Source organism: Pan troglodytes, chromosome 13 (assembly GCF_028858775.2).
Source record: "Pan troglodytes isolate AG18354 chromosome 13, NHGRI_mPanTro3-v2.0_pri, whole genome shotgun sequence".
In the NCBI taxonomy this organism is placed as follows: domain Eukaryota; kingdom Metazoa; phylum Chordata; class Mammalia; order Primates; family Hominidae; genus Pan; species Pan troglodytes.
The window spans coordinates 102,978,975-102,990,903 of record NC_072411.2 but is presented as its reverse complement, the minus strand read 5'-3'; the positions used below and the strand labels follow the sequence as shown (position 1 = coordinate 102,990,903).

The 11,929-nt window shown below is 38.1% G+C and overlaps 1 protein-coding gene across 19 annotated transcripts in view; it reads left to right on the top strand.

Annotated features, from left to right (window-relative positions):
* Positions 1–11,929, top strand: part of ORC2 (origin recognition complex subunit 2) — a 53,967-nt gene that overhangs the window by 2,060 nt on the left and 39,978 nt on the right. For 5 of the 19 annotated variants that reach the window (XR_010150185.1, XR_010150186.1, XM_063791484.1 and 2 more), the window contains exons 2-4: positions 2,578–2,632; positions 3,883–3,986; positions 4,464–4,607. Coding sequence is in view for 15 of the 19 variants with exons in the window: in XM_063791484.1 (XP_063647554.1) it covers positions 3,893–3,986; positions 4,464–4,607 (238 nt within the window). In the remaining 4 variants the exon portion in view is untranslated. Of the gene's footprint in view, positions 1–2,577; positions 2,633–3,882; positions 4,100–4,463; positions 4,608–7,387; positions 7,508–11,929 lie in introns of all 19 variants that reach the window. The other 14 variants (XR_008546856.2, XM_516023.9, XM_063791483.1 and 11 more) reach the window with 9 other exon arrangements.

Below are 11,929 nucleotides of genomic sequence, written 5' to 3'. Positions count from 1 at the left end.
ATTCTTATGTAGAATACCATAGGGAAATTGCCTAGGACAATACTCAGTTGCCTAGAATATTTGTTTTTAAATTTTCCTAGAAAATCTTGTCCCCACATCCCCAAGAACAACTAAACTTTTGCCAATAAGAATTACATAACAGACCTTTACTTGCTTTTTGCTTTGATTGCCAGGAAGCTCAGAGCCAAAAATTCATTGTGTGATTTTATTTTCTGCTTTCCTTTATATTTTTTCTGATGCAGACTCCCTATTAGCATTTATAATTTATAATTTGTTTTATTGCATTTGCTCATTGTCACTGCTTCAAATCCTTTGTAGTACACAGCAGTGTATAATTAAGTAAAATAATGTAGATTATGCTGACTCTGGCCATGCTCTTTGAAGTATGCTTGATAGAACTAGTGATGTTTCACCCAATGAACTGGAAAGTTAGAGAAACTTTCCAATTTGGACATTCTATAGTTACCTGCTATAGAATACCCTAACCCTAATTGACATGTAGAGAAATAATTAGACCTATTATGAATGGTTTTCAGAGGTCAAAACAAGCATTTAACGTCCAGCACAGTGGTTCACACCTGCAGTCCCAGCACTTGGGGAGGCTGAGGTGGGCAGATCGCTTGAGCTCAGGCCAGCCTGGGCAACATGGGGAAACCCCGTCTCTACAAAAAAATACAAAAATTAGCAAGGCTTGGCATTGCACGCCTGTAGTCCCACCTATTCAGGAGGCTGAGGTGAGATGTTGCAGTGAGCTGAGATCGCACCACTGCACTCCAGCCTGGGTGACAGAGCTGAATGACCCTGTTTCAAAAAACAAACCCCACAAAAACAAAAAACCCAAAACAAAAAAAAACCCAAGCATTTATGATAACATTTTTATTTGATGGCAGGAGAGGTATGTGGTATAATAGAGTGGTCAGGAAGTTAGGAATCTGCCAGGTGCAGTGGCTTACACCTGTAATCCCAACACTTTGGGAGGCTGAGGTGGGCCAATCACGAGGTCAAGAGATCAACACCATCCTGGCAGACATGGTGAAACCCCATCTCTACTAAAAATGCAAAAACTAGCTGGGTGTGGTGGTGCACACCTGTAGTGCCAGCTACTCGGGAGGCTGAGGCAGGAGGATCTCTTGAACCCAGGAGGCGGAGGTTGCAGTGAGCTGAAACCGAGCCTCTGCACTCCAGCCTGGGACACAGCCAGACTCCATCTTAAAAAAAAAAAAAAAAAAAAAAAAAAAGAAGTTAGGATCAGTCCGACATGGATTTCAACCCTAATAGATTTATAATTGTGTGTATTTGCATTAATAATTTAATGAGTTATTAATATTTAATGAGTTGACCTCAGTTTACTCATTTGTAAGTTGGGGACATTATATATATAAAGAGAGAGATGCAAAATACCTAAGTCAGAGAATCTGAGGATTTAATGAGCTGGTGTACATAAATGTGCCTAATACAGTGCCTCACAAACAGCCCCTCAAAAAACCTGTTGCTTTATTTTATACAAATATTACATAAATGGGTTAAACTTTTTCTCTAATACACCCAGATTCCCCATAATAGGAAACAGTATTATGACTAGAAAAATGGCCCAAGAGGACATGTTTTACAAGCAATGGTCATAAGTTATAGATGAAGTATTTATTATCTTTATTTTTTATTTTTATTTTTAAAATTTTTCCTTCATATCACAGCCAAGTCCACAATTTTTTGTTGTCGTTGTTGTTTTAAAAAAATTTTTTGACCTGGTGTGGTGGCTCATTCCTGTAATCCCAGCAGTTTGGGAGGTAGAGGTGGGTAGATCGCTTGAGCCCAGAGGTTTGAGACAAGCCTAGGCAACATGGTGAAACCTCATTTCTACAAAAAATACAAAAGTTAGCTGGACGTGGTGGCACAAGCTGGTAGTCCCAGCTGTATGGGAGGCTGAGGTGGGCAGATCACCTGAGCCCAGGAGGTTGGAGCTGTGGTGAGCCAAGATCATACCACTGCTCTAGGTGACAGAGCCCAGACCCTGTCTCAAAAAAAAAAGAAAAAAAAATTAGAGACAGGGTCTCACTCTGTTGCCCAATCCGAGTAGACTAGGCACATGCCACTATGCCCAGCTAATTTTTTTTTTTTTTTTGATAGAGGCAGGGCCTCACTGTTGCCAGGCTTGTTTTCAACTCCTGGCCTCAAGGGATCCCCCTGCCTCAGCCTCCCAAAGCACTGAGATTATAGGCATGAGCCACTGCACCCAGCCCACTATTTATTATCTTTATACACAAAGTATGAACCTCATAGAGTTGTGCAGATTAAATGAGAATACATATGGAGTACTCAAAACTGTGTCTAGCACAATGTAAGTGCTCAAATTTTGTCCTCCTCTCTTCCCACCCCATCCAGATGTTCTCAGTATCTAGGGCTTCCTAGCCAAATCAGTAATGGTCTTTTTGTCCTTTACTATACCGTTACAACAGCTTTGGCTTTGTAAGGTCTACATGTATCTATTCATCATGCTTGTTAAAACTTGTGGAACTTGTTTTTGCCCCATTGCTTTCATTTTTCTGCTAGCTGACCCTGACTGAGTTCTTTTTCCAGTTACAGGTGACTGTATCTGAATTTTGCAGCTGCAGAATGTGTAGTACCTTAAAAGGTAAATGAAAACTGAAAGAAGTCATTTAAGCATGTTGCTTGTCAAAATAAAATTTGGTAACATTGAATTAGTTTTTTTCCTGCAGTTAATGAACTCAGAAGAGATAAATGACTGTGGTGGTGGCCCATGCCTGTAATCCCAGAAGTTTGGGAGGGTGAGGTGGGAAAATTGCTTAATTCCAGGAGCTCAGAACCAGCCTGGGCAACATAGTGAGGCCCTGTCTCTACAAAAAAAGGAAAACCTGCCAAGCATGGTGGCATGTGCCTGTAATCCCAACTACTTCAGAGGTTGAGATGGGAGGATTGCTTGAGCCCAGGTGGTTGAGGCTGCAGCAACACAGTGAGACCCTGTCTCAAAAAAAAAAAAGAAAGAAAAGAGAGACACAGTCAATAGTTTCTCCTGCCAAAAGAAAAGGTGAAAACAAGATTGTAAGAAAGAGAGAAGAGAAAAATCACCAAGAACACTGAATCTTAGTTTACATTTTTTGGGTAAACTGATTAGCTGGCAGCAGTTAAAATCATCATTAGTTATTTTCAGGCCAGTAGCATAGTAAGTTCTGAAAGTACATTTTGTCAGACTAGCCAGAGTTGATCAAACTTTTGCTTGCCAAACTCTGGAGGTTTGTTCAGTGAGGAACTGAGTGTAAAGTGTTCGAAAGATTTGTGTTTACTGTTTAGTTACCAAGATACCTAGAAAGCCATATTCATATTTGTAAAGTTGTTTGGTAAGCATTCCATAAAAGGGAGGTGCTTGAGGGTTTTTTGATCCAGGCTTAGGACACAAGTGAAGTTTAACAGACTCCCCACAATTGACTGTAGCTTTCTAGTGAACAGATAATAAAATCCATTAAAGCATTATTCTTTGTTTGGCTGTCACTTTTCTAAACACTCATGTATTAACCACCCCCTTTCTGTTAATGTGCTTATCTGAATTGGTTAGAGCTTTCATTAAAACTTAAATTGTTTTTCTGAGAATATTTTATTTTATTTTTCTGAGTATATTTTAGCTACCTTGATTGGATTTAGCTCTTCTCAAATCTCAGAATCTCTTTGCCTCCCCAATTTTTTAGATAAAGAATTGAGTTACCTACAGTTGAATATGTAGTAGTACAGTAATGCATAATGTATTTTTTATACTTAAAAAGACTTTAAAAATATTAGGTAAAGACATGTATTCATTATGTGAATGTTTAATTTGGTGGTTGATATGAATTCTTCATCACTTTTGAGTAACTTACTGTTTTTGTTTAGGTTGGCAACAATGAGTAAACCAGAATTAAAGGAAGACAAGATGCTGGAGGTTCACTTTGTGGGAGATGATGATGTTCTTAATCACATTCTAGATAGAGAAGGAGGTATTAAGTGATCGTACAATTTGAAGAGATGCTTATTATAATGTTTATGGATTATTTCACTTTTAAAACTTTTAACATTTTCTTTTGAAAATATAGCGCAAAGGATTGATCTGGTTAGTAAAACTAAATAAAAACTGCTTTAATTTTTAGTTTAATTCTTTCAAACTTTAATTGAAAATGTTCAGTAAAGCCTAATATAAAACAAAATGCTCAGTAGTGGTAGTCAGTAATAACTACCCATTGTAATTTAAAATATGTGGTTATTTTGAGCCCTAAAAATATATACTTTCAAGATTGTGTGTTTTTTTTTTAACTATTTATATAAACTGTGGAAGAGTGGTCAGTTTTAATCAAAGAGAAAGCTTTTTTCCCAGCTTTTAAGTAATGACAATATAAATATTATAATTTCTTATTTAAATGTAATGTTTAGAAAGAATTTATACCTGTCATGCTCTATTTCTTTGGATGTTCTTATAGGAGCTAAATTGAAGAAGGAGCGAGCGCAGCTTTTGGTCAACCCCAAAAAAATAATAAAGAAGCCAGAATATGATTTGGAGGAAGATGACCAGGAGGTCTTAAAAGATCAGAACTATTTGGAAATTATGGGAAGAGATGTTCAAGGTATTTGAGGGGGTGAAATATACACTCGTTTCTGCTAGTAGCAGAAATTGCTTTATAGGATACACAAAAGTAGTCTGGTAGGTTAAACAGTGGTGTTCTATATGATCATGTTTCTCATCTAAAAAGCATTTGCTTCAATTTCTCCATAGTTCTTTTTTTTAACAACCAGTCCTGCACATAGTTTTCATAAGAAGGAATCTATAGACCAACCACTCTAAAGTTATTTTATTTTCATTTTATTTTAAAAATTTTTCCAGGATACATGTGTACAATGTGCAGGCTTGTTACATAGGTATACATGTGCCATGGTGGTTTGCTGCACCTTTCAACCCATCATCTAGGTTTTAAGCCCCACATGCATTAGCTGTCTGTCCTTATGCTCTCCCTCCCTCCACCCACCCGCAGGCTGTGGCATATGTTGTTCCCCTCCCTGTGTCCATGTGTTCTCATTTTTCAACTCCCACCTATGAGTGAGAATATACAGTGTTTGGTTTTCTGTTCCTGTGTTAGTTTGCTGAGGATGATGGCTTCCAGCTTCATACATGTCCCTGCAAAGGACATGATCTCATTCCTTTTTATGGCTGCATAGTACTCCTAAAGTTATTTTCAAGATATTTATTTATTTATTTATTTATTTTAGAGACAGGGTCTTGCTCAGTCACCCAGAGTGGGATGCCATGGCACAATCATAGCTCACTGTAGCCTCCAACTTCTGGGTTCAGGAGATCCTCCCAACTTAGCCACCTGAGTAGCTAGTACTATTTTTAAGATATTTATTTATGGCCAGACATGGTGGCTCACGCCTGTAATCCCAGTACATTGGGAGACTGAGGCAGGAGGACTGCTTGAGCCCAGGAGTTTGTAACCATCCTAGGCAACATAGTAAGATCCCGTTTCTACAAAAAAAAAAAGTTTTTAATTAGCTGGAAGCTGGGTGTGTGATGGCTCATGCCTGTAATCTCAGCATATTGGGAGACCAAAGCAGATTGATCACTTGAGTCCAGGAGTTTGAGACTAGCCTGGCATGGTGGCACACACCTGTGGTCCCAGCTACGAGTGAGGCTGAGGTGGGAGGATCACTTGAGCCTGGGAGGTTGAGGCAGCAGTGAGCCGTGATCATACCACTACACTCCAGCCTGGGCAACAGAGTGAGACCCTGTCTCAAAAAAAAATAAAACTAGCTGAGCATGGTGGTGTGTGCCTGTAGTCCCAGTTACTTGGGAGGCTAACGCAGAGGATTGCTTGAGCCCAGGAGGTTGAGGCTACAGTGAGCTGTGATTGCATCACTATACTCAGCCTGGGTGACAAAGCGAGACCCTAGGTCAAAACAGAACAAAAAAAAGATATTTATATTTTTAACTTATTTAAAATACCTTTCTAAAGCAAGTTACTTTATTTTTACCTTGATCTTTACAGAACTAGGAGGAGCATTTCAAGAAGTAGTGTTCTAACCCAGGGATGCTGGTATTATGTGTGTGGTTTTAATTTTTACATCTAAGCCAGGTTCCTGCAAGATTATTCTTAACATAAAACATTTTTTAGGTTCGAATTATATTTTAGTTAGGTTTTTCCTGGGTACAAGGAACACAGATCCCCACAACCTAGCTTAAAAAAATAATGACAAAGGAAAGAAATCAATATTGTTGGGTACTAGGAGAGGTGGAACTGGGACAGTGTTAAAAACTGAGGAACTGTGCTTTCATGAGTCTCCAGGTCTCCCTGTGGCATCTCTGTGCATCTGTTCTGATTTCTCTATGCCACATATTTTCTTCATGTACATGTGTTTTATTCTCACATACTTATAAATGTCCATCAAGTTCCCAGTGTTAAGTGATTTGATTTTTCAGTTCTCCCATTCTAGATTCTCAAGAGTCAATTTCGCTCAATTCATTTTTAAAATCTGGACATAGAAATAGCATATAATTGGAATATCCACAGATGAATCACAGTTGAGTTATCTGTGCCTATTACTTATTACTCATTATATTAATGAACATAATTACATAGTTCATTAACTATGGGGGTAGAGTCATATACTCCATGTATAGAGTTATACAAAAAATGACCACTGCTCCTCAATAGATTTAGTGGGCTGGGTAGGGTCTCCTGTGTGTCCACAGCTAGACAGTTGACATTTTTTGAGCATATTCTAAATAAAACTTGGTGTTCTTGACTCCCTATTATGCCAGGCCTAAGAAGAGATTGATAACAGTATTCCACAAAGGAAACTTTTATCATAAAAATTGTTTCTTAAAAAAGTAGTATGTTTGTTGTAGAAATTCAGTGCTTCCAACCTTTCTCACATAACAGCACTCACAGCAAATGATATTTGGAGGCACAATGGAATAAATAAAAGAGGATGCTGCAGACCAAGGACAAATACCCCAGGGCCCTAACCCTACCCCTGCTACTGGCCTTGATTGGCATCCTCAAAGGCCTGAGAGAATCAGTACTCAGCACATATGAAACCCATACCATTTATTTATTTATTTATTTATTTATTCATTCATTCATTCATTCATTCATTCATTCCTCACACTGATTGGGGAACTTTGCCTTATTTTTTGGCATCATGCCCTATGTTTTTCAACCTTTTTAAAATTATTGACCCCTAATTAGCCTTTTTAGACATTTTCTCCTAATCACTTTTTCCCACCCTTAAAATTTCAGTACTACATATATGCTGTATATCTGTTTATGTACTGTGACCCTTTGGAGGGCCACAGACTATTATATTAATAATGTCAAAGTCTTTTTTCCACACTCCCTCCTGTGCCAAGATCCAGTTTTACCCAATTGGGAGAAGTATTGTACCTGTCAAGAATGCCTGCTTTAGAGAACGTGGAACCGTTAACATTTCAGTGTGTATCTTCTGTCTGTTCATACGTGCATGGGCACACGTAAGCTTGCACCATTACGTTTATAAATAGACTTTTTGCAATTAATAATGTATCATATATACATTACTCTGTCATTAGACATTCTTCTACAATAAGAGTTTTGACATGTATTGCCAAATATCCTCCTAAAGTTTATACAGATTACACTATTTAATCATAGTTACATTTTCCTAAAGACTTAGTTTTGGCCAGGCGCAGTGGCTCATGCCTGTAATCTCAGCACTTTGGGAGGCCAAGGCGGGTGGATCGCCTGAGGATGGGAATTCAAGACCAGCCTGGCCAACATGGCGAAACCGTGTCTCTACTAAAAATACAAAAAATTAGCTGGGCGTGGTGGTGGGTGCCTGTAATCTCAGCTACTCGGGAGGCTGAGGCAGGAAAATCACTTGAACCCGGGAGGTGGAGGTTGCAATGAGCCAAGGTCACGCCATTGCACTCCAGCCTGGGCAACAAGAGTGAAAATCCATCTCAAAAAAAAGAAAGAAAGAAAGAAAGAAAGAAATCCCAAATCCCATCTCTACAAAAAACATACAAAAATCAGCTGGGCATGGTGGCATGCACCTGTAGTCCTAGCTGCTCAGAAGGCTGAAGTGGGAGGATCACTGGAGCCCAGGAGGTTGAGGCTGCAGTGAGCCACGATCACACCATTGCACACTAGCATGGGTGACAGAGCAAGAATTTATCTCATACACACACAAAAAAGCTTAGCATCTGAACCATTTTTAAAGTGTATGGGTTCAGTGGCATTAGGTACATTCACACCATTTGTAACCAATCTCCCAAACTTTTCTCATTGTACAAAACTGAAATTTATTCATCTGTAGATGGACACTTGGGTTGCTTCACCCTTTTGGGTATTGCGAATGATGCTGCTATGAACATGGGTGTACAAATACCTCTTTGTGACTCTGCATTCAATTCTTTGGGGTTTATACCCATAAGTGGAAATGCTGGATCATGTGCTAATTCTATTTTTAATTTTTTAAGGAACCACCATGCTTTTTGCACAGTGGCTGCACCATTTTACGTATCAACCTACAGTGTGCAAGGGTTCCAGTTTCTCCACATTCTTACCAACACCTATTTCCTTTAAAAAAAAAAAAAAAAAAAAAACAGTAGCCCTTTTAATGGATATGAGGCAGTGGTTTTATTTTCTTTTAAATTTAACATATCGTCAAATTCTCAGAGGTCAGTCTTCGGACAAAAAGAACTGTAATAGCTAGTAGTATTGCATTCTAATATATAAATAATGTATGGTTTTCTATATTATACTTTTGGATTGTTTGTAACTTTTTATTAGTGTAACTAATGCAGTAGTGATTGATTTTGATGTAGGACTTGAGTCTTTGAATGTAAGTTTGCTGGAGATCAGCTGGTTGAACAGTATTGCCTTTTTTTTTTTTTGAGAGAGGGTCTCACTCTGTCACCTAGGCTGGAGTGCAGTGGCACAATCAAGGCTCACTGCAACCTTAGCCTCCCTGGGCTCAGGTGATCCTCCCACCTAAGCCTCCTGAGTAGCTGCAACTACAGGTGCGGACCACCATGCCTGGCTAGTTTTTGTATATTTTGTAGAGGTGGGGTCTCACCATGTTGACCAGGCTGGTCTCAAACCCCTAGGCTCAAGTGATCTGCCAGCCTCAGCCTATCCAAAGTGCTGAGATTAGAGGTGTAAGCCATTATGCCCAGCCTGCTTTTTTTTTTTTTAATTTTTAAGATATCATATCCATAATGCATCAACTGGAATTTTCCAGTTTCATTTTCTTCCAATAAACTGATAACTTAATGATACTTTTGATGCTATCTGAGTGTAGTAGGCTTTCATGTTTCTCAAATTTTCTCTTAAATCTTTTACAGTTTCTCATTCTCACCTTATTTAAAACCAGTTGTTTTAGTTAATAACTTTTTCAAGTTTATATTTTGTCTATATTTGACATTCAGACAAAAATAAATTATATAGGCCGGGCGCGGTGGCTCATGCCTGTAATCCCAGCACTTTGGGAGGCCAAGGTGGGCGGATCATGAGGTCAGGAGATCGAGACCATCCTGGCTAACACGGTGAAACCCCGTCCCTACTAAAAATACAAAAAAAATTAGCCGGGTGTGGTGGCGGGCGACTGTAGTCCCAGCTACTCGGGAGGTGGAGGCAGGAGAATGGCATGAACCCAGGAGGCAGAGCTTGCAGTGAGCCTAGATCGTGCCACTGCACTCCAGCCTGGGCGACAGAGTGAGACTCCGTCTCAAAAAATAAATAAATAAATAAATTATATAAATATATAGTTATACATTCTATATTCTAATTATATATTCTAGTAGTTCTATCATTGCAGTAACAAGTTCTCCATAAATAGATTTGTGCATATATGAAAACTAGATATACTGTAGAAGTAGCATTGCAGATCACTGGGCTAGCGATGAACTGGTCAGTAAATGGTGATGGAACAATTGTATATTCCCATTTTAAAAAAAAGGCCCTCTACCTCCCTTTATAAACAGATTAATTACCTTAATTATTTAAACATGAAAAGCAAATTGTAAATGCTTTTAGACAAAAATATAAGAGAATATGGTTTTGGTCTTGATTACAGAAAGTTTTCTTAGAAAATATGTAATCAAAAGAAAAGATTGACAAATTCAACTAATTAAAATTCATTGTTTCTCAAGAAAGTGAGAAGACTACAGACTAGAAGAAAATGTTGCAAAAGACATGTCTGATAAAGGACTTTTAATTCAAAATATACAAAGAGCTTTTAAAATTCAGCAATAAGAAAACAATTTAATTAAAAAATAGGCAAATAGGTATTTGAACAGATACCATATGCTTATTTGCCATCTATTTTTATTCTTTATTACCAAGGAAAATAAACAGATGGCCAATAAGCATATGAAAATATGCTCAATATCATATCATTAGGGAATTGCAAATTAAAACAAAATGAGATACCACTATACACCTATTAGAATAGCCAAAATCCAAAACACGAATACCACCAAATACTGGTTAGGATGTGGAGCAACAAGAACTCATTTATCTCTAGTTAATGCAAAATGGTACAGCCCCATGAAAAACAGCTGTGCTGCTGCTTATGAAACTCAACATACTCTAACTATATAATCCAGTAGTTATGTTTCTTAGTATTTACCCAAATGAGTTGAAAACTTATGTCCACACAAAAACCTGCAGGTGGACCTTTATAGCAATTTCATTCACAATGGCCAAAACTTGGAAGCAACAAAGAGGTCGTTCAGTAGATGAATGGATGAACAAACTGGCACATCCTGACCATGGAGTATTCAGCACTTAAATAAAAAAGAGCTATCAAGCCATGAACAAGATACGAAAGGACCTTAAAAGTATGTTACTAAGTGAAATAAGCCAATCTGAAAAGGCTACATACTGTATGATTCCAACTATATGACATTCTGGAAAATGCAAAACTGTGGAGACAGTAAAAAGACTAGTGTAAAGTCTATTTTATAAGAAACCAGCACTTTCCTTCAAATGACACCCTAAAAAGAGTGTAAAGACAAGCCACAGTGTAAAGAAGATATTTTTTCTGAGAAGAAACCTGTAAAAAAATGTTCAGTGTCATTAATGATTAAGGAAATACAAATTTAAGACGCCTCTCTTCAGTTTATACCCATTGTTTGACAAAGATGAAGGAGTTTGGATAAAACCAAGCATTGGTGGAAATACAGATCACTAGGAAAGCTTAATAAGGAGGATGAGCACACACTTTGGAAAGTTTGACACCATTTTCTAATAAATCCATTAAGTATTGACAAAAATTACATATATTTAAATGAAAACAACTGTTTCAATAACTTAATGAGGAGGGCATTGTTTTATATTTTTAATGTCTGGCTTCATCGAAGGCAACTGGATTTTCTTATCTTCACGCATTCCATTAGTCAATATGATAACTTGTTATCACGTCATGTCGTCTCTGGCATACCTCACTGTACACTCTTGTTTGAGAGTCAAAAGTTAATTAATGTCTTAGTATTATTACGAAGTAATTTTGACCTCAGGGATCCTAGCAACCCTCAGGCCACATGTTGGAAATTGCTGTGGTAGGAAGTAGGATACTAGAAATGAATGTTCACTGTGTTGTAGGTAGCAGTTGATCTTTAAAGAGGAGATTGAAGAATGTCAGTTAAGTCAGGATCTGTGAAGAAAGCTTTTTTTTTTTTTTTTGAGACTTTATCACTTTATCACCGAGGCTGGAGTGCAGTGGCACAATCTCTGCTCACCGCAACCTCTGCCTCCCAGGTTCAAGCAATTCTTCTGCCTCAGCCTCCTGAGTAGCTGGAACTACAGGCATGTGCCCCCATGCCCGGCTAATTTTTTGTATTTTTAGTAGAGACGAGGTTTCACTGTGTTAGCCAGGATGCTCTCAATCTCCTGACCTCGTGATCACCTGG